The sequence below is a fragment of the Citrus clementina genome, unplaced genomic scaffold (genome assembly GCF_000493195.1).
Source record: "Citrus clementina cultivar Clemenules unplaced genomic scaffold, Citrus_clementina_v1.0 scaffold_6, whole genome shotgun sequence".
NCBI lineage: Eukaryota > Viridiplantae > Streptophyta > Magnoliopsida > Sapindales > Rutaceae > Citrus > Citrus x clementina.
The window spans coordinates 5,956,506-5,979,003 of NW_006262139.1; the positions used below are offsets into that span (position 1 = coordinate 5,956,506).

Genomic DNA, 22,498 nt, shown 5'->3' on the forward strand with positions numbered 1-22,498 from the left:
AATCAACCGCCTCTCTTAAGCACAATAAAAAGATGCAAATCATATGAGCTTGTGATATGGATGAAGAAAAATCTTGAAATGTCAGATTTAAGTACAAAACTCTTGTGACCCACTACTTTGAAGATTATAGCCAGCAAGTGTGCTTAGCAGTAGACCGTCTGGCATGATTCCATTTCTCAACATACTGTTATACAACTGCATAGCTTTAGTTGGTCTTCCAGCCTAGCAGTAACCACGAATCAAGATTGCATAAGTGACCACATCGGGCAATAAATGATTGTCTAGAGCACAATGAAAAGCACACGATGCTTCCTCCATAAGTCCTCTTTTGCAAAGACCATCAATGAGGATGCTGTAACTTACAATATTTGGAGAGACATTGTTTTCACACATCTCTTCATAAACCTCAAAGGCACTTTTCATATTTGAGATTTGAAATAACCGTCAATTAAACAACTATAAATGATCACATTGGGCTTGGGACCCTTTTCCAACATTTTGGAGAACATCATAATGGCATCATCCATTCGGGGATTTGTCCCGCTATACCCTAAAGGTTAGGTATTTATCCAACTACACCCCCATAATTCAAAATTTCTTTCATATACCTTTTTCAATGTGCAATTACAAAATTACCCCAATTTAATTCTTCAAATTTCAAAATCTGCCTTCACGAGCTACCATACACAACGCCTGTCCTGCTACTGCAAGTTCATGCTCCTGCTGCTACAAGTTCATCCACCACATTAAAGGCTACAAAATCACCGAATAAAAGGCTGAAAATTCACCGAACTAAAGGTCATTAACCACATTTACACTTATTTTTTACTTTATAAAGAGAATTTATGGTGCATAATTGTTAGGGTTATATGCATTAGGGTTTTAAAAAACAAATTACCCACATGATTTTGATCATTATCTTGCTTATTTACTGATAATCTTTCTTGCTAGTAATGTAATGAAGCTTCTTTAACTTGTGAATTTGAAATTGAAGAGAGTGAATTCATAGCTCTTTAATAATGGTTGTGGGAGTTCCTAATTAAATATTATCCTTATGAATTTTCGGTTATGGCTACACTAGTTTATGCATTAGATCTTTATATAATTTTACTTATTGTTTGTAGTTGAACTTCATCCATGGGAATTATATATCAATTTTCTTCAGCTGCGTATGCATTCATTATGCTACAATCTGGGTTTTCTCTATTATTTGCTGTAAAACCTTTATTTTGCAATTCTAATTTATTAACAATTTGCTATTTGTTTCAGCATAAAACTATTGATAGTACACTATTAATAAATCAACTGTAAGTAGATAAAAACAGTTACCGCATTTCGTAGATATATTTGCTGTTACTTGTTAAGAATATTGTCTGTATTTCGTAGGTGTATTTGCCAATATTCATGAATGATCATTGGGTTCTCGGTGTGGTCGATATACTTGGGGGCAAGATTTCTATTTATGACTCCATGATAGACTTAACAAAGGATTCAGTTTTGGTGAGACAATTGCTGCCTGTTGCAGACATGATACCTCTAGTACTTCAGAAGATAGCATATCACGAAACACATCCAGACTGTAGTGAGGTTATTTCGAAAATTCTTTGGCCCATCGTGCGAGTGCGTGACATCCCGCAACAAAAATCAGGGTATGTACTATATATATAATGTGTTTTGAACATAATAATAACAATGATGATTTTTAACAATTGATTTATATGAATTTTTTTAGTAGTGACTGTGGAGCATTTTTGTTGCGGTACTTGGAGGTCCTAGCCCATGGACTTGATGTCAATTCATACTGCCAACAAAATCATGTTACACAATTTCGACAAGCCTTGGTTGTAAAATTATTTGGGCATAGGTCATGGAAAAAAACTTTGTAGTGTCATTTTTTGGATTATGAAATGTAATAGTTGTAATGAGAATGTTGTTGATATTTGATGTCATTAAAGACAATTGACAACATTAATATATTTTATTTCTTTGTTATTTATATTAATGATAGATAAGATAGTTTGCACAATATATACACAGGGAATACACTGTAAGAGAATACATGACTGCAGTCGGGTATTTGCACAGATACACGACTGCGGTCGGGTATTTGGAAATAAACATAATATGCTCTGTGACAAAATACTCGACTACAGTCGGGTATTTACACAGATACACGACTGTGGTCGGGTATTTAGAAATAAACATAATAAGCTGTGACAAAATACTCGATTGCAGTCGGATATTTGAACAGATACACGACTGCGGTCGGGTATTTGGAAATAAACATAATAAGCTCTGTGACAAAATACTCGACTGCAGTTGGGTATTTGCATAGATACACGACTGTAGTCGGGTATTTACAAATAAAAATAACAAGCTCTCTGTGACAAAATACTCGACTGCAGTCGAGTATTTGCACAGATACACGACTATGGTCGAGTATTTAGAAATAAATATGACAAGCTCTCTGTGATAATCGGGTATTTGCACAGATACACGACTGTAGTCGAGTATTTAGAAATAAACATGACCAGTTTTGTAACAGCCAAAATACACGATTGTACTCGGGTATGTGCACAGAATAAAAATTCTTTTCAATCATTCATTATATTGATGACACAATCAATATAGATTTTAAACATATCAAACTTCAAATAAATGAAACTAACTATAGTTCGATTGCCTATCAAATAACACAAATCCAATAGTTATTAAAATCGTAAATAAGTCGTAATATAATAGAAGTTATTTAACATTCATCATAAATTTTTGGCATATTCAACCCAAACACTCGGTCCATATTTTATAAGTCTCTGGTCGCCTCCCTTCAATACTTGTTCTTAAAAAGTCACACAAACATGTTTATTCATCTGCGAAACAAAAAGATAAAAATTTATCACTAAATATGAAAGATATTAAAAAAATTAAAACAACAAAAAATAACAAGTATATAAGGTTCATAGTAGTCGTGTAACTTATTAACAATTATAGTATGTAAGTTTATACGTACATGTTAGTAGTCGTGTAACTTATTAACACACACGACTATAGTCTAGTAATAGTAAAAGGATATATATAGTGAAAAATATATATTTTTTGAACCAATAGAATAATAAGGTGTCATAATAATTGAAATTTTTTGCACATTTTCACAGACGTGTAAATACATACATACACGACTACTGCTGTCGTGTATGTCGGGTGCAGAAAAAAATTTGACAATAACTTCAGATTTTAACGAATGTAGTTATAAAATCCATCAAATAACAGTCATATGATGCAAATGTAATGAAAATATGGGTTGCTTTAGTGTTTATCACAAACCAAACAAAACCCTAAAAATAATATAATGTCAACAAATTGAATAGATAGCCCAAAATAAAATAAAAAAAGTTTCAAATACCTTATTCATGGGATGAATAATACACCCAGCTACAAACAAACTCAGTGCATTAGCTGTTTGTGAGTGATTTTGAGTGTGGTGTGAGTTTTTGTATAGATGATAAATACGTGAGAAGCAAAGAGTGTTGTGAGTTGTGTGTGTGTTTTATATTTTTCTTTAGGGATATTTTAGACAATGTACCACATAAAAAGACATACTTAGATAATTTTTAAACATGAAGTATATTTAACTAAATACACTACTTTTAAGACATATTTAATTAAAGACCCCTCATCCATTCTGCCTTCTTTACAAAAAGCATCAATCAATATGGTAAAAGTAAAGAAATTGGGTTTCAACTGTACACATGTCAGCTTTTCAAATAACTGAACAGCCTCATCTAACCTATTCAATGAGCAGTAGCCACAAATTATTGTATTGTATGTTATAATATCAGGTGCTAGACTTCTATCAGTTAGTTGACCGAAGAGTTTCAAGGCTGCATCTAAATTGCATTTTATAAGCATATTAAGAAGAACATTATATATAGCAATATCAGGAGCTACTCCATTTCTTTCCATAAGTTTAAACATCTGCAACCCAACGCTGATATTTTTTCCCTTGAAGAGCCCATGAATGATAGCAGAATATGTAATGACATCTGGTGTTAAACCCCTCTTCAGCATTTGGAAAAATAACAAAATTGCCGAACTCAAGCTCCCCTGACTAGCAATCCCTCTAATAAGCACAGTGTGGGTAATTACATCCGGTTTTATGTTGTACATACCCATTAACATGAACAATTTCACAGTATCCGTTGCACACTTTAATCTACAGCAACCATCCATCAAGGTGTTGAAAATAAATAAATTAGGAATCAAAGTCATCCTTACAGACGGAAAGAAAAATCTAAGGGCATCACCCATCAACCCTTGTTTGCAAAGATCATTTATTAACAAGCTGCAAACAACTGCATCAGGTTTAAGGCCCCTCTTTATCATATTATCATACAAAGAGAAGCCATCTCTCAATTTTCCTGATTTGCAAAAGCCATCAATCAGACTGCTGTAAGTTAGGAGAGATGGCTCTAGCCCTCGAATCAGAACCTGACCAAATAACCCACAAGCCTCAACAAGCCTACCCTGCTGACACAATCCCTTTATAAGGATACTATAACTAATCACATTTGGCAAAAACCCTTCATTCAACATTCTATCATATGTCTGCACAGCCCTCCCAACATCCCCAATTCCCACATATGCATCCATAACTGAACTGAAAACAACAACATCCAACTTTAAACCTCTATCCAGTGCCGTCAACAGTAGTTCATTCCCTTCCTTCAGTCTACCTGCCTTGAAAAGGCCATCAATAAGAATACTATAGATAATTAGATCAGGCACCAAATCCATCTCCATCATTAGATTATAAAGCTGAAATGCTTTTTCCAATTTTGCCTTCTTGCAAAATGCATTAATCAATGTGCTAAATGTCACCACATTCGGTTTCGGACCAACCAGTAGCAACACATCAAACAAACTAGAAGCATTTCCAATCTGACCGTTTATGCAAAGGCGTTTCAAAATTTTATAACAAGTGACAATATTAGGCACAAAACCCCTCTGAATCACCTGTCGATGCATATGAAAAGCATTTTCAATCACACCCTTCCTCAATAAACCATTCATTAAAAACTCATACACGCAAAACCCCTTCCCTCTCATTGCTCTACACAGCTTATAATACTGATCAGCAAGTAGACCAACGCTATTCGAATCAACTAAACAGCTCATCAGTCTTTGCACCAAATCCGGCGACAAATAAATACCCATGTCAGACATATAAGCAAAAATCTCAACAGACTCATCAATCTTTCCAATTCTAACATAATTTTCAATCAAGAAGCTATAATCACAACCAAAATCTCCCAAACTGTCACGAAACAGGCGAAAAAAGTTGTAAGTTTTTCCAAATTGAATAACCATTTTGTCGAAAACATGCGAAGCCACATCCCTCATATCGGACTGCAGCAGTACGTGAATTAGCTGTGCAATATTGGGTGAGCTGACACAGTTGTGAGTCCATTTGAAAAACTGAATGGCAGGAGTGGGGTTATTGGTTTTGATGAGGTTGGCTAAAATGGCATTAGCTTGGTTGAATTGTAAATCTGAGATATGGGTTTTTGATTCTGAGCAGTAACACTTGTTAATAGAACGCCAAACAGTTAGAAGGTTTTTGAATTTGAGCAGTACCTTTGAAGAAGAGCAAGGCCAAGAAGAGAGCATATCTGAGAGCTGGTGAGTGGTACTTTGTCTGCTTCCCCCGCGCGTTGTTGGGAAGATTTAATTACACGATGGTCCGCTGCTGGGTGGGTGTTTTATTTTTACTTTTTTTTTTCTATTCTATTAGGGTAATTTTCGGATAATTCCGTAGTGTTTACTAAAAGTCAACTTAACTGGCGGTTTATTACAATTAACCAATTAAATTCCTCATTTTTACAAAGAAGTAACCTATTAAAATTATAAAATTAATGTCTAATTCTAGTTATTGATTTATTTTTCTTCATGTTTCTTCTCCCCATTCTTTTTCTCAATTTACTCAACAAATCGACATAAGTTATTGTCTTGTGAATTTAGTCGCCACACCTAAAATTCTTACTGTCTGTTTTAACAGTTTCAATGATTATGCATTTTGTTTGGTTTTATTTCTTTCTTTTGGTAGATTTGCATCTGTAATATTAAATTGATTAGATTTCTGACGTGTTTATTACCAAATTGTATGGTAACTGGTAGGGAGTTTTCCGGTTCGATTGTTCGGCGAGTGATCGTCAAGCAGCGTATCCGAGTCTCTGGTTTGTGAATGGAAACGATAGGGACACGCCAATCTCGACTCGCACGCGCCCTTTATACACTCCCACTTATCAATGTGTTCACGGTCAACAGATAGTCAAACTTGAGGTCCACTCTCTGCGGACATTGCATTTTCTTAATTTCTTTAGTAATGCTCGTCTTTTTTTTTTTTTTTTTTTTTCAAGCTAAATTAATTTGATGGCTTTTGGTTCGGATTTTAGTTTCCTGCTGGTACCTCATTGTATGGAACTGGGGAAGTTAGTGGTCAGCTAGAGCGGACGGGAAAGAGAGTGAGTTCCTGTCTATTTTTTATTTTTTAAATATGATGTGCAGTGAGCCCTTATTTACTTGTTCAACTACAATGTGGTGATCTTTTTGCCTGTAGATTTTTACACGGAACATGGACTTGTCCGGCTATGGTACTGGAACAACATCTTTGTGTCAGTCGCATCCTTGGGTGCTTGCTGTTCTTCCGAATGGAGAGGCATTGGGGGTTCTTGCTGACACAACACGTTGATGTGCGGTGTGGCTTTCTTGTGAACTTACACTTGTTTAAGTATTACTGCTGGGGCTTTTTTTCTTGTGAGGTTAAATGTTTGAATTGTAATGTTGTTTAGTTTTAACATGGCATGGAAAGTCGTGATGTCTTGCTTTTGAGTTGTTTTTTGGTCCATTGTGTGCTTGTTTTGTGTTTCGAATCTCATTAATTAAAGGGTAAATATTATTCAACTCTTTGACTCTTGGCCTAAAACAAAGCAGCTTTAAGGTCTTTTTCCCAGTCTTCACACGTGGCCATGGTTGGACTAAAGCGAATATACTTCAGATTTCTCTCAAAACTAGCCTATAGTGACTCTCATATTTGCTCCTAATTTCCAAAGATTACTTTTGTTCTTTCTGCTGTATTTTATTTCTTAGATTGATTAATTGGTTTTTTTCAGCATTCTATTGTTTGTCAGTTGAGGAAATTGCTGGATTGTAATGGGGAGTTAAATGAGAAACATGAAAAAAGTGTGGAGCAGCTTGATTTCAGACTAAAACTCCAGGAGCTTCATTGTATTTACCCTTTAATTAAGTAGGCGCCAAAATGAGAGAGGGAGTGGGGTTGGGGTGGGGTTGTTGAATGCTTATTGAGTAAAAAGTTAACTTATTATGAACTTTTGTGGTAATCCACATTGATCTATCCTAACATTCCTCTGTATTTATTCTCCTGCAGATTGATCTGAGGAAAGAATCAACAATACAGTTCATTGCTTCATCCTCATATCCTGTTATTACATTTGGTCCTTTCACTTCTCCTACTGCTGTTCTGGTTTCTCTTTCTCATGCAGTTGGTAATCTCCCGGACCAAGCTTTCTCTTCTTGAAGTGCTCCATGTCCTTGTCAAGTTTTTATGATGTCAAGATAACTTCCTCTGTCACAGTTTGCTCTTTCATGATTTTCATTTTGAATCAGGAAACCTAATACATATAATATGTTCCTTTGTTTTTTGTGGTTTAAAGGGTATCTATTTTTCTTTTAACTCTTCCTTGAGTGATGCATGAGTTGAATTCTGTGTTTTGTTGAGGTATTTAGATATATATACTTTGCTCTAAAAGCTTCTCTGCTAATACAATAATAAGAGTAATCCTAATAATATAAAAGCAATCCTTCTTTAATCAAGCTTAATGGACGGAGTGGCTAAGAGTGTGTTTCGTATCATTTTAAAAAACAGTTCTCAAACCTACTTATGAAAATGACAGTTGATGTTCTTCAAATGATGTTTACTTGATCAAAGAATGCTTTTGGTTGTGACTGCTATAATTTTTTTCAAAAATTAAAATTGGAGAACGTATTTGGTATTCTTGAAAATGAGATTTTTATATTATTCTTAATGTTATTATTTATCTTTTGGAGTTAATTCATTTTCATAATTCCAAAATTCTAGCTATAATTTCATTTTTTGTTGTACAAATTGGTTTCTAGAAAACACCACTCCTAGTAAAATTATACTCTTTGTTTTTGGAAACATAAAATCTATTTGAGAAACAGAACCAAACTCCCATTAATATACTTTCATGACTTATAATGATCTGTTATGACCTTGTTTCATCGTTTGAGTCCCTGAATTATAACATAATCAAGCTCCCATTAATATAATTTAATGACCTATAATGATCTGTTATGAGCTTTTTTCATCGTTTGAGTCCGTGAATTATCATTGATGAAATAGATAGAGGCCTCCAGTTAAACAGAGCAATGATGGAAATAATGAATAGTTATGGAATTTTGCATACTTGTCCATCTTCATTTCTTCATAGGAGCTGCATTGTAGCAGTTATGCTAGTGTTTCAAGAGCTTCCTGGGTCTTTTTATCTTTAATGTGTCATCTTCACAATTTTTTTTTAAAATTTATTCTTCTTTAAAGAAAAGAAATTTCTATTTGTATTTACATTTATGGGTTTACAAAAGTTAAAAAGCTGTCCACAAGAACAATAACATAAGGCTTGGGCTCATACTTTGTAATTGTTGATTTTTCTTACTAGGGACCGTGTTTGTGCCACCAAAATGGTCCTTAGGTTACCACCAATGTCGCTGGAGCTATTATTCTGATAAGAGAGTTCGTGAGGTTGGCTCTTTCTCTTTTTCCCAATGAATTTTTCTTCCTGATTTGCTTCTTTTTTGGAAGAACAACAAAATTCTGAAAAATTGTTATTCCTAAAGTTATGATCACCATTGTGCTTTCTATATCTTCTATTATACATTTTATTTTGTGCTTTTCTGATTATTAACCCATTATATATTCAGATTTGCGGGACATTTCGTGAGAATGGTATACCGCGTGATGTTATATGGATGGATATCGACTACATGGATGGATTTCGTTGTTTCACTTTTGACAAGGCATGTTCTTTCTTAACGATATTTCTGGATGATGTGTCTATTGCACCATTAATTTATTATAACTTAAAATTAAATCAACATTCATTAAAGCAGTAAAAAGCAAATATCGACCCAGAGAAGGAGTTTCGTTAGTTCGTTTAGACTTCCAAAAATTGATTAAGCAGAGTAGTTGCTAGATCTTCAGTTTCATTTCAATGCGCTCGAGATGCAGTCATATTAAAAATATCTGAAACTAATTCCTCTCATGAAGGTTAGTATATAAAGATAAAAAAAAAATGGTCCCTTTATTGATTTGCTGGCCTAAGATCTGCTAGGACAAAAACTTCGTTATGGACAACCTTTTTGAACTTAACAATATCCACACTAATGTTTTTTTGTTATAAGGACATGTCTCCTGGCAAGGCGTTGCTATTATATAGCTGTATAATACCCATTATGTGAGAACACTATAATCATTGACATGGGGAGTGACTTATATTGATTTCTTTTAGGAGCGTTTCCCAGATCCAAAATCTTTGGCCACGGATCTCCACCTTAATGGTTTCAAAGCAATCTGGATGCTTGATCCAGGAATTAAACATGAAGATGGCTATTTTGTGTATGATAGCGGCTCTAAAATTGATGTCTGGATTCAGAAAGCAGATGGGACGCCTTTTATTGGTACTTCTCTTTATTTGATGAAGCTGATTCTTTAAATTAATTTTTTGAGGTGTTAAAGTCACCAATGTCCTTATTTCAGGGGAGGTGTGGCCTGGGCCTTGTGTTTTCCCTGATTATACACAATCAAAAGTTCGTTCCTAGTGGGCCTCTTTAGTTAAGGATTTCATTTATAATGGAGTTGATGGTATATGGAATGATATGAACGAGCCAGCTGTCTTTAAGGTTATTCTTAAATTTATTCCTATGCATGCGCATTCTCTTTTATTTGTATGTGGTCTTACTACTTTCTTTCTTTTTTTCAGTCTGTAACAAAGACAATGCCTGAGAGCAACATCCACAGAGGGGATGATGAAATTGGAGGTTGTCAAAATCACTCGTACTATCACAACGTATAATTTTTCAACCCTAATCTGGTGGCTTTCTTCTTACATGTAATCTCTTTTGCTATTAGTTTGTACGTGCATAGATCTCTTTGGTTATGCTATTTTGCCCGCAATGTAGTGCCAACCCATGTGTGAATGGTTATTCCCATGATGGCCGTTATTAACATGGGCTGCCAAACTTAGGTTTACGGCATGCTAATGGCAAGATCAACATATGAAGGCATGAAGTTAGCTGATAAAGATAAGCGTACTTTTGTTCTCACCAGAGCTGGATTTATTGGTAGTCAAAGATATGCTGCCACATGGACAGGAGATAACGTTTCAAATTGGGAGCACCTTCATATGAGTATATCCATGGTACTTCAATTGGTAAGTGTTCAGTTGTTCATTTTTTCTGTTTTCACAAAGTACTAATGAGCTAAACGCTTTATGGCCTAAATAATTTATGCCTTTTCCCCCTGCTATAGGTGATGCTTTTGTCTCTCTGAGCAATCTTTACACTTTCTTTTTAAGGAAGACTTAAGTGCTGTATGAATGATGTATGTGGATAAGAAGTTTGGTTTGTGCTCTCTTTCAAGAGTATTAATAGTTATCTTTTGCTTTGTCTAAAACCTGAAAACTGTGGAACCAACCATTAAGCAGCATCTTAGATCAATGTTGTTTTGTCTTAATCTTCTAATTCATCATAGATCTAACTTGGGAAGGGGTCCTGAATTTATTTCTTGAATTTTGGGTTTGCTTTATTTGTTTTGATACAATTTAGTCCTAAAGATCCTATGCTTTTATCGGAAAGCTTATCAGTTTAGAATTGGATACCAACATTTTTGTGATCTTTTAGGAGTTCTTTTTTTGTGAACTCACTTAATTCTTTGTATATCCCTTCTTTTTAGTATAAGTTTTTTCGTTTCCCAAAAGAAATTTATTTTCTCATTCTTCTTATTAAAGGTATTCAACTTTTTTGCCTTCGATCTTTCTTTAGACTTTTTATTTTCACCTATCAAATTATACTAGTTCTTCATAACCAAATACCCTTGACTGCCTCATTACACCAATTCCGCAGTCCCTGTTAATCAAATACCCTTGACTGCCTCATTACACCAATTCCGCAGTCCCTGTTAATCATCTTTTTCCTTCAGCTAGGGCATGAAATTTATATGCTACCTAGAATTCTAGAGCTTTGTGATGGTTTTATTTGGATGATGAGCGATCTTTCATCATCTTCAATCAATAGGGTTCTTGGAGTAAACCATGAGGTCGTGTTTTCCCTCTTTCAATCCTGCTTCAAGTAATTAAGCTGCGTCTCCTATTCCTTCCCCCCACCAAAAAAAATTAAAAAAAAAAAACACTTTGCTGGATCTGCACAACACTTCCTGATACGTTGCTTTCATCAATTTTAGTATCATATCAATGCAGGCTTACAGTAATTATTTGTGCCAGGCTATAGTCTTTTGGCATTATCTTGCTTCTCTATGACTTTTTGTTTATTAGTCTTAGGCTATGAGTCTGTCATCCAGAAAACATACTAATGCAAGCAAGCCTTTGTTTAACTTTGAAACAATGTGTCCTAAAAGATATTTGCTTAAGTTTGTATTTGGATACAATTCTGACATCTGACATTATCTTAACACACAGCTGGCTTTGCAGAACTATTTGTCTTGGTTCCCAATTTTTGAACTGAATTACTTGGTGGCAACATTTTTTTTTCCGGGTTATTTCTTTCTGACATCTTCTACGTTCTCATAAATGATTTAATTTGTATTAGGGACTTAGTGGTCAGCTACTTTCAGGACCTGATATTGGTGGATTTGCTGGAAATGCAACACCTAGACTTTTTGGACGGTGGATGGGTATACGTGCCATGTTTCCTTTTTGCCGCGGGCACTCTGAAACCGACACTATTGACCATGCACCTTGGTCTTTTGGGGAAGAGGTTTTGTTCTGCTCTAGTGTTGTTATTATAACCTTTTTCTGTTTGAAACTTGAATGAGTGGATTCTTGTAAGTACTACAGGTTATATAGAATGAAATTGCTTTCCTATTATTGATGACTGAAAAGGCCCAATTATATGTTAAAAGGCTAATTATGACTGAAAGAACACTTTAGAAACATTTCTTTTATATTTGGAAAACAAATCAATTGCCTCTCTTAAGCACAATAAAAAGTTACAAATCATATGAGAGCTTGTGGTATGTATGAAAAAAATCTGGAAATGTCAGATTTTATGAAATGTTCTATTTCTGGGCAATGGGGTAGACTGCAGATGGGCAGCAAAAATATTTAAGCAGGATGACACTGACTAACTAAATGAAAACCGATTTAATCTGCTTTCTTTGCTTATTAAGTACTACCTTAATTTATTTAGAGCTTAGTCGATCTTACTGTTTCCTGTGAATATGCATGCTTGATCAAAGTACATAAACTAAACATTGACTAGTCAAAAGATCTCACTAACTGTGGTGACAACCCCGGTGTAGTACCTTGCATAAACTTTAAGTTATATCTACTTCGTGTCCTCAAGAAGAATGATGTCAAGGCACAACCAAGAGGTTGTTTGATCAAACTATATGCTATGTCCATTGAGTTAGATCTGAGGAGATCTATGGTAAAGCTGATAGGTGAAGGACCCAACAATAGAATTGAACTACTTACACACCTCCTATAATGCAAGGCATGTGAACTAAACGCAACAAAGAACAAAATGCACAGTTTTGTTGATGTGCTTTTGCATGTCAACCAAAAGAAAAACACCACGAATCTTAATAACTGCAAAAAACTTTTTTTAATGACAATGAGAGGATTCGAACAATAGATTACTTGGTCAAACTTAAACTGATGGCTAAAAGCCAATAATTGCATTTAATTTCTATCAATTTTTTTACATTAAACAAGTGAGATTTACCACCTACTCTAACATTTACTTTAATTTTTGTTCCTGGTGACAATTGGTTGTGTTTGGGTTTATTTGATGTCAACTTGAGTATCTAAAAGTAATGTGAGTTCTATTTCTTAGTGTGAAGAAGTTTGTCGGCTGGCCTTGAAGAGGCGCGATTGCCTTCTACCTCATATAGACACACTCTATTTTATACAGCTCATACAACTGGCACTCTTGTGGCAAGTCCTACCTTTTTCTCTGGTATGCCCTTGTGTGAGTGTATTGGTTTTGTTCCTTGTGGAGCATTATGAAATGTTTACCTTTTTATATAGGCTTTAAAACAAATGTAAATTGCTTGTGCAGATCCTGAAGATGTCACCTTGAGGAAACTTGAAAATTCATTTCTATTGGGTCCGGTTTTAGTTTGTGCAAGGTTCTTATTCTCTTCCTTAGACATGACATGCTTGATGACAGTAGAATAGTGTATATGCCTTAGTTTCCCATTTTCATCTTGGTTTTATGCCTTAATCTCCTTCTCATCTACTCAACCATGATTATTGAATTTTACATGTGATTTGATTTTCCTGCTGATAGCATGGTTGTCTTCATTCTAAATATTACATGAATGTAAACCAACCACTGGCCAACCCTAGTGTGAATATAACTTGAACATAGACCTGCTGTCCCACCCTGAGTGATTTTATACCAATTAAACCAAATGTTTGAATTTAATAATTGTGCCCTTTTTTTGTGCACAACGATATTTAGTTTTTTAAAATTTGTTGAAATATTAACACCTTTCCATACAAAAGAATGCAATCTCTCAATATAATTGTGGGGGGATGCTTTTGAAGATATAGCCTGGTCTCTCATGTCTCACTTGTCGTATCAAGTTAACTATCCAAAGCAACAGAATGCCAATTGCACGATTTTAGTGACAGATTCTTTATGCAACAATGTTCAATAGCTTCTTTCCTTTTTCTGAGAATTATCCTTCTCTGAGAGAGTTATATACTTATCTTATTCAAATTGTTTACTTTCGTGTAGTCATTTCTGTTCTTGATTTGATGCCATTGTTCTAAAACAACTTCTTTTTTAATTTATTGAATATATCTTCCTAGTTTGTTATCAAAGAAAAAGATATTGTATCACCAAGATATTTTCTTTTGTGTAGTGGGGAAATTAAGAAAATCAAATAAGAAAAAAATAAATAGGAAAATGTCACATTATTATTTACATTCCTGATTTTGTTTTTGTGTGTTGAACCCTTTTAAATTTCTTTGAACTGTTGGATTCTCTTGATGTCATTCTTCTCATGGATTGTTAAGAGTGGGGTTAAGTTGTAGGACCTTGTATTTTGCTTCTCGTCATGCATATACTAACATCCATATTTCTTCTTAATTAGCACATTGCCTGATCAGAGGTCAGATAAGTTGCAGCATGCACTACCCAAGGGAATTTGGCAAAGTTTTGATTTTGAAGTTCACATCCGGTATCTGTTCCTGGACGTGTATCTGTATCCATTAAAGTCATGTCTGTTTTCCCCCTTTTTTAAATGAATTTTGATGTTTTCCCCCTTTTGCTCTTTTTGTAATATACCAGGATTTACCCTCGTTATATTTGCGAGGTGGATCAATTTTACTTTTAGGTCCTCCACATCAGAATATTGGTGAATCTAAGCCATCTGATGACTTAACACTTCTGGTGGCTTTAGATGAGAATGGTAATTTTGATACATTAAATTTTCGTAGAACAACTTGAAATTTGAAGCTAATAATTTCATAAAATGTTTATCATCCGATGTAGTTCATATTCTACAGCATTCTATTTGCCTGCAGATTTTTCTGGTTTGATTTTTTGCCTACAAGATTGCAATCCTATCAGGGTTGGCAATTTAAGGGCCTGGGCCGGGCTTTGCCAAGCCCAGGACCAGGCCCATATCTTGTTTAAAAAGTCCAGGCCCTCTTAAAGCCCATCCAAATTGGGCGGGCTTTGGGCGGGCCGGGCCTAGGGCCGGGCCTGGGCTTTTACGAATTTTCAAAAATTTTGAATTAGATTATTGTAATCTTGTAATGATTCGTAATTGTGAATTAAATTATCACCAGAAATCACCAAATGATTGTTTTAAAAAAAAACAAAATCAAGCATGTAAAATATGTGTTGATCCGAATCATTCCATTTCAGTAACTTTAAACTTTGACAGAACAAATGCAAAGTTGCAAACTCTTATTTTGCTTTCAACGAAAATTGAACTTATCCAAATTTAGATGAACTCTCATTATCTAATCAATTCTGTCATTACAAAATTTAGAACAACAAACAGATCAAAAAAAGCCCCCTCCAGGCCTCCATCAAGTTGAGAGCAAAACGAATTCCTAAATTAGAGACTGAACAAACTAAATATAAAAAAGCAGACAAAGATGGAAAGAGAATAAACCTTGAATTTTAGATAATCGCGCGGCTGTGCTGGTGGGTGGGAGGCGCTGCTGGACACGCGGGAGATGCTGTTGCTGCCTTGCTGGGTGGCTGGACCGTGGGTGGCTGGGCGGTGGCTGATGCTGCTGCTGCTGGAATCTGTTGCTGCTGCTGCTGGACGGTGGGTCGCTGATGGTTGATGCTGGCTGGACGCTGCTGGACACGCGGGAGATGCTGTTGCTGACTTGTTGCCTTGCTGGGTGGCTGGGCGGTGGCTGATGCTGCTGCTGCTAGAATCTGTTGTTGCTGCTGCTGGAATCTGTTGCTGCTGCTGCTGGACGGTGGGTCGCTATCTCGCTGATGGTTGATGCTGGTTGGACGCTGCTGGAATCTGGAGATGCTCGCTGCTGTTGGCTGCCGGCGGCGAGAACAGTGAGACGCCGGCACGGTGACGTCGTGACAGTGAGTGAGAAAAGTGAGGGATTTACCAATTTAGGGATTTTTAATTGTTTTGTTAAGTTACACTTACAGACTCACGGTCACGGGAATGAGGGATTTTTAATTGTTTTGTTTTAGTTTTTTTTTTAATTTCAATTTTATGATATATTAATATATTATACAGTTTTTTTTATAAAAATATATATATATTATTTATTATAAAGCCCGGGCTTAAGCCCGGGTTTTTCATTCAGGCCCTTGACTGAGCCCATATGTTATGGGCTTTGTTAATTATAAGCCCTTATCCATAATTTCAAGCCGCGGGCCGGGCTTAAAGCCCGCGGGCCTGGGCCGGGCCGGAACGGGCTTGGGCCGGCCCGGGCTTTTTTGCCAACCCTAATCCTATGTGATGGTTTAAGCTGCCTACAATTTTTATTACTACAATTTGAAGGTTTTGACTGGGAAAATAGTAGGTTTGATGCTTTAAGTTAATAATTTCTTTAAACTGTTTGTGCCCATGGCAAAATATTAATGTAGAATAACCAGAGAGATAACACCTGAAACATTGATCTTGCCAGCAATCAACCACCTCCATGTCATCACCAACAGCACCAGTGATTTTTCTGGCAATCAAACTGTTCTTTCATTCATCAGTCATCTTCAGCCCACACCATTACTTCCATTGGTTATACATATGGTGTAATGTTACCGACCTAGAATTGGTTCCTTGCTATTGCCAGATCCAGGTTCTTTTTCCAGTCTTTTGGGCTTTGAAATCTTGGACCAGTTTTTGTAGGCCTTTTTTGGTCAGGTGCACTTGTTTTTAAATATTTTGCCGTGGTTGATTTTGTTGAAATAGTTGAGTGACTTGCATTTTGATCCATGTCTACAAACTTCTGATCATAAAGTAAAAATATGACAAAATTTTGTCAACTTGATCATGCTCAAGATGATATTACTCTACTTTGTTTTCTTCTTTTTAGAGATCTGTCCTACATCAATATGCTTTCATGCGAGTTTGTGAAACGACTAAAAGTTTGATAGCCTTTCCAACTTTATTGCAATGCTATTGATCCTGCTTTCCTTTAGCTTCTGTATAACTTGCTCATTTTCTCTTACAGGCAAAGCAAAAGGTGTTCTATTTGAAGATGATGGTGATGGATATGGATTCACTGAAGGTCAATATCTGCTGACACACAATGAAGCTGAGCTTCAGATGTCAGATGTTACTATTAGAGTTTCCAAATCTGAAGGATTATGGAAAAGGCCAAAACGTCGTCTTATTGTAAAAATATTACTTGGTGGAGGTGCAGTGGTTTGTCTTCTTTCCCTGAGAAACATTCATTAAAATCCTACGTTATGCTTTTGTTATTTACCTTCTAGAGCATCTGTTTAAAAGATTTTTAGTAACTGAACTCTTGCGAAAACAGATTGATACATGGGGAATGGATGGAGAGGATTTGCAAATTGCAATGCCGTCAGAAGCTGAAGTGTCTAATTTGGTATCGGCAAGTAAGGAAAAGTACAAGATTCGTATGGGTAATGCTGCTTCCTCAAGCCATCTGACGGTCAGTCATTCATTGGAATTATCCACAAATTACTAATTGTTGATTTCTTTTTCAATTTTCCCAAAAATTACTTTGAGAGATTTTAGTTTACTTTTCCATCCTCTTCAATTAAGTAGATTTACGCTGCAAATTCAACTGTCATGTTTGTGAACATTCTGATGTTCTTATTGCAGTACTTTGTTCAGTCACATATCTTCAATCGTATTATTTGATTAGGTGTCGTTCTGGAAATTGCATTATTATTCACGCAATTTTATGGCTTCATGTGTGTAAAACTAAAAGTTGGGTTCTGAGTCACAGTTTCTAAGCTTTTCCCGGGGATTTCTTATAGATAGTTCCCTGTCCGTTCTTTATTGACGGATGGTTTGAGTTGAGAGGTTAAAACTACAGGAATTCTTACATTTCAGATTTTTTCAATTTCTGCTTGTAGAGAATTTTTATAAATTGGATAGTACTTGCAGAACTTAATTACTAGGCCTTAACACCATTTATTTCTGAAATTCTCTCAAAATATAATTTTTTATTGTTCATGGCCATATTGCCCCAGTAAATATGCTTTTAATTGCAGAATTCATTATCTTGTTCCAGATGTGCGATTGTCAGAAGAAAAGAAAATAGTTTGAAGAATATTCTATAATTTGTTAATTTCTATAAATTGTGTTGAGGACTTGAAAGTGCTAGGAATTTGATCGACTAAACTTTAAAATCTTTACTAGTGTTCGTGTTGGTTCTAATGAGGGTTTTTATTTGCAGAAAGTGCTAAGCTAATTTCAGATGCGGAAAAGGCTTCTGAACACAAGGGAGTAGAACTTTCACAGACCCCTATTGAACTGAAAAGCGGTGATTGGGCTCTTAAAGTTGTGCCTTGGATTGGGGGTAAGAGTTATTTCCATGGCACACTTTCCTTCATGTAATTCATTATCATTGTTTTTCTTTGAGTGGGATGACATCAATGGTCTTTCTCCCTCTCTCTTTTGGTTAAAGTTGTAACCGTTGAGTTTATTCTGGCTGTTTTATCTCGAACATATGTGAGATACTTCATTGGTCACTTTCTTAAACCCCAAGATAAATTGGACATTTTTTTAGTTTTTCCTTGGTGCAACTTTGAGTCTAACGGTCATCTTCTCCTTGAAGTCCTAAGTTGCTATTTTTTACTCTATTCTTTACACATATGAAGGCACTGATGTTAGATTATCAAAGGAGAAAAAAATGATGGATCTCTAGACACATTTTCTTTATAAGTACTTTAAAGAGACATTTCACTAAATTTGGAATAATTCAAAAACAAAGATGGAAAACAATACTTGAATTTGTTCCACCATAAACATATTTTGAAAATTTGTTAGCTGTTTGCTGCTTGAATGTCCTTATCGGCCTTATGCCCCTGGCTACATGAGATTTCTTATTTGAAGAATGTTAGAATGTATCTTCATTTCTAGTATTATCTTCTTGACTATACACATGCTTGTGTGAAAGTGACACGTTGCATGAAAGAGTGTTTTCAGTCACGCACAAAGAAGAGTGTTTTTACAAGTCAAACATGTGCATGCATATGCGTGCCCACAGGTAGATAGAAATTTTACAATTCAGTGGAACCTGACCAAATCAGTTACTTATTCATTTGTATTTCTAATGTGTGAAACATTATGTTAACTGCTCATCCTTTGACTCCAAAGTTATTATGTTGACAGGAACACAGTGGCTTCATAGCAGGGTTGATGTTAACGGATATGAAGAGTATTGTGGTACTGAATACCGGTCTGCTGGATGTACTGAAGAATACAGTGTCATAGAGTGAGTTTCCGATTACTATGTTTAAAACTTCATTTCTTTTTCGAAGAAGCATAATTTAAATAATCAAGACTTGTACTGATATAATGCTTGCTGGAATGGGACCTATAAGGTCAAAGAGCCAAGCATTTGATTGAATTGTTGAAAAATAGCAGTAGGATGTGTTTGTTTTATTTAAGATGGAGTGCTAGAAAATCATGCTCTATCTTTCTTTGCTACGCTAAAATATTATCTACCTAATAATAAATTTGTTGTGGCTGCTTGTCGTGCCCAATGTTCCTTTTTCTGTTTGTGTTATGCTTCTATCACCTTTTCTTCTGTTGTAGGAGGAGTCTTCAGCATGGAGGAGAAGAGGAGTCTCTCATGTTAGAAGGTGATATTGATGGTGGGTTGATTCTGCAGAGGAAGTTAACTATTCCCAAAGATAATCCAAAGATCTTTAAGATCGATTCTAAAATTCTAGCCTGCAAAGTTGGTGCTGGTTCTGGTGGCTTTTCAAGGTGTGTTTCATTCTGTGTTATCTTTTGTTTCTTTTCGACAGTACTGCTTCTAACAGTGCTAATTCTGTATCATTTGGGACTGTGGTTTATCATTTGAGAAGTACTAATTCTGTATCACTTAGATAATGGTCTAAGAGTCTTAAGTGATGTAGGTCAGTACTCGAAAAAGAAAGCGAAAGGAGACAATAGAAAAAATAAGCAAAAGGAGACAATAGAAAAAATAACAGTAAGTAGAGGGAATGAAGTAAGAAATAACTAGGAAGAAGATGAAAAGAAAGAATATGAGAGAAACGTCTGTTTTTATTATGTCAATCAATCATCCACCCCCCACAATCCGGATCAGCAGATTCGGTGGGCAACTCCTGAGTCAACTATTCTTAAAATAATAACAGCAGCTATGTCATGTAACTTCATTCCCAAAAAAATGAAACACTTTAATGTGTACATCTTTGCTATGTACAATTGTAGTCGTACTCTCAAGCCTTCATCCGATTTGTTGTGGGAATACAAGATTAGTATACTTTTGGACGCTCCCTTATTTACCACATAAAATTAGTATATAAACTGAAATATTATTGTTACACAAATGGAGGCTAAAAGGCTTCTATACTAATATTTTAATATGTGTAATATTATTGTTTCTGGAAATTCAACTATATGATTTTTCTCTTTAAAAAAAATTAAAGAGAAATTGTCTCCCTGCCTCTTTTTCGCAACATGAAAAGCTTGTTGCTACTTGTGTGCGTGTTATGGTTTTCTTGTTTATCTACACAAACTCTGCAACTCTTACTTTCTGCTGCAGGCAGGTTTGCCTGAGAGTGCACCCCATGTTCACCCTTCTGCATCCAACAGAATCTTTTATCTCATTTACCTCCATTGATGGGTCAAAGCAAGAAATTTGGCCAGAATCTGGGGAGCTGTTTTATGAAGGAAACCTTCTGCCTAATGGTAGTACTCTATACTTTCAATTTTATTTTGGTTTTATGTCAAAACATGTGGCATTGTCTACTAAATCAAAATGTGAAAGGACTATTAAGAAAGGCAGTATACCGAAGGCATATAAGGATGAACACAAAAATTTTGGTTTCCCTTTTATTTTTTCTGCATTTCTGCAATTGTTCTTCCAACTGCTTCCCGAGTGAATCACTGTTTAAAATTGTTTTCAGAGGTAAAAAAAAGATCTTTTGAAATCAAATGTGATGCTGATAGATATTTTCAAACTCAAGTTTTGACAGTGTTTGCCTCACCATTTAAAAGAATTGACAATAAATTTGTTTTGTATGTGATTTTGATTTCAGGCGAGTGGATGCTTGTGGATAAGTGCCAAGGTCTGGCACTTGTTAATAGATTTAATGTCGAGGAAGTTTTCAAGTGTTTCATCAGGAACAGTCAATTTGGAGCTCTGGTCTGAAGAAAGGCCAGTTTCAAAGCAGTCACCTCTTGCGGTTTCCCATGAATACGAGGTGATAAAAATTCTGTAGGCACTCGGGTAAAATTCTACAAATTATTCCGAACCGTCAAAGGAGTGTTCTGAACTTGAACAAACTAAGATTGAATGTTTGGCTGGCAGAATGTAAATAGCAATCAGCTGAGCCTAATAATAATCGATCTTTACGTTACTTGTTAGTGTCTTGTGCAACTCGATATAATTTGGTGACTTGTTAATGCCTGAATATCTTTCCAAGACTTCAACGAGCATAGATTTGTTTGTTTTAGAGGAAGCAACCATTAGATGGAATAGTAAGCAGCACAAGCTTTGTTAGCTCGAGGATGGTGAGTGTGGGGCTAAATCATAGGATGGGAATTGACAAGAGAAAAAACTATGAATTGAGATGGCATGGGATATAATAAACTGCAGAATAAATATTTACAGGTGGTCGCATACATCTACCAATTTTGATGGCATAGGAATAGTAAGCCTCTTTTAATAGAAAAATAACAATTCATATGCTGCTTCAAATTCATGTTTAAACAGACTCGACTCTTAACAAACATCAAAGGACCACTAACTTCAGTTACTCCACAAACATTTACAAATCCAACAAATACCATTCGGATACTCAAAAGGGTTTTATTGTTACCATTACTACTACTGTAGTAAAATTCATGTTGTATTTGAATTCTGATTCTTTTCATCATTGGTTCAGTGATACCCCAATGGAGCTGGAGATTCCCTCAATTGACGCCCTTGGTAATGTATGTCCTTATTGTTATATTATATTCTATCGATATTACAATCAAAGTCCACCGAAGTAGATTTGTACAATTTATAACAAGCTGGAATCTATCGAATTTAATTAACAAATCTACTCTAAATAAGAGTGAGAACCTCCATTTCTGTAAGAGTATTTTACCCCTATGGGCACCTAATGTGTTTGCTTTAAACATAGCAACATGATAGCGATGTGATTCTAATGTTATAATAACATTTGTTTGTTGGAAGGAAACAATGATGCGAGGCTGTTGAAGCACGCATGATGATGATGATAATTGTAGTCTTTGAAATATTTTTACTTTAACTGAATCAATTTTTTTCCCATGAAAGTTTGGTTTTGCGACCAAGACGCTTTTTCCCTATTGCACTTAAAATTTCTTTAAGAAAGCTTCTCAATACTTAAAACCACCTTGTGAAAAGCAATAGAGTAGGATTAGGGCTAATTTTATTATGCTACACAAACTCTGTTACAAGGTATTGTGTTTGGTGCAAGAATTAAAACGTAAAATTATCCTAATCTCTGTCTAAGCTTCAATTCATGAACG

General features: G+C 35.4%; 1 protein-coding gene and 1 pseudogene across 1 annotated transcript; one reads left to right on the forward strand and one right to left on the reverse strand.

Annotated features, from left to right (window-relative positions):
* Positions 1-62: 62 nt before the first annotated feature.
* Positions 63-5,757, reverse strand: LOC18038823 (putative pentatricopeptide repeat-containing protein At1g31840). The gene is given in 3 exon segments (XM_024182149.1): positions 63-428; positions 431-543; positions 3,671-5,757. Coding segments are annotated over 3 exon segments (2,451 nt in total). The 5' UTR covers positions 5,668-5,757; the 3' UTR covers positions 63-87.
* Positions 5,736-21,364, forward strand: LOC18038824 (annotated as a pseudogene).
* The last annotated feature ends 1,134 nt before the right edge of the window (positions 21,365-22,498 follow it).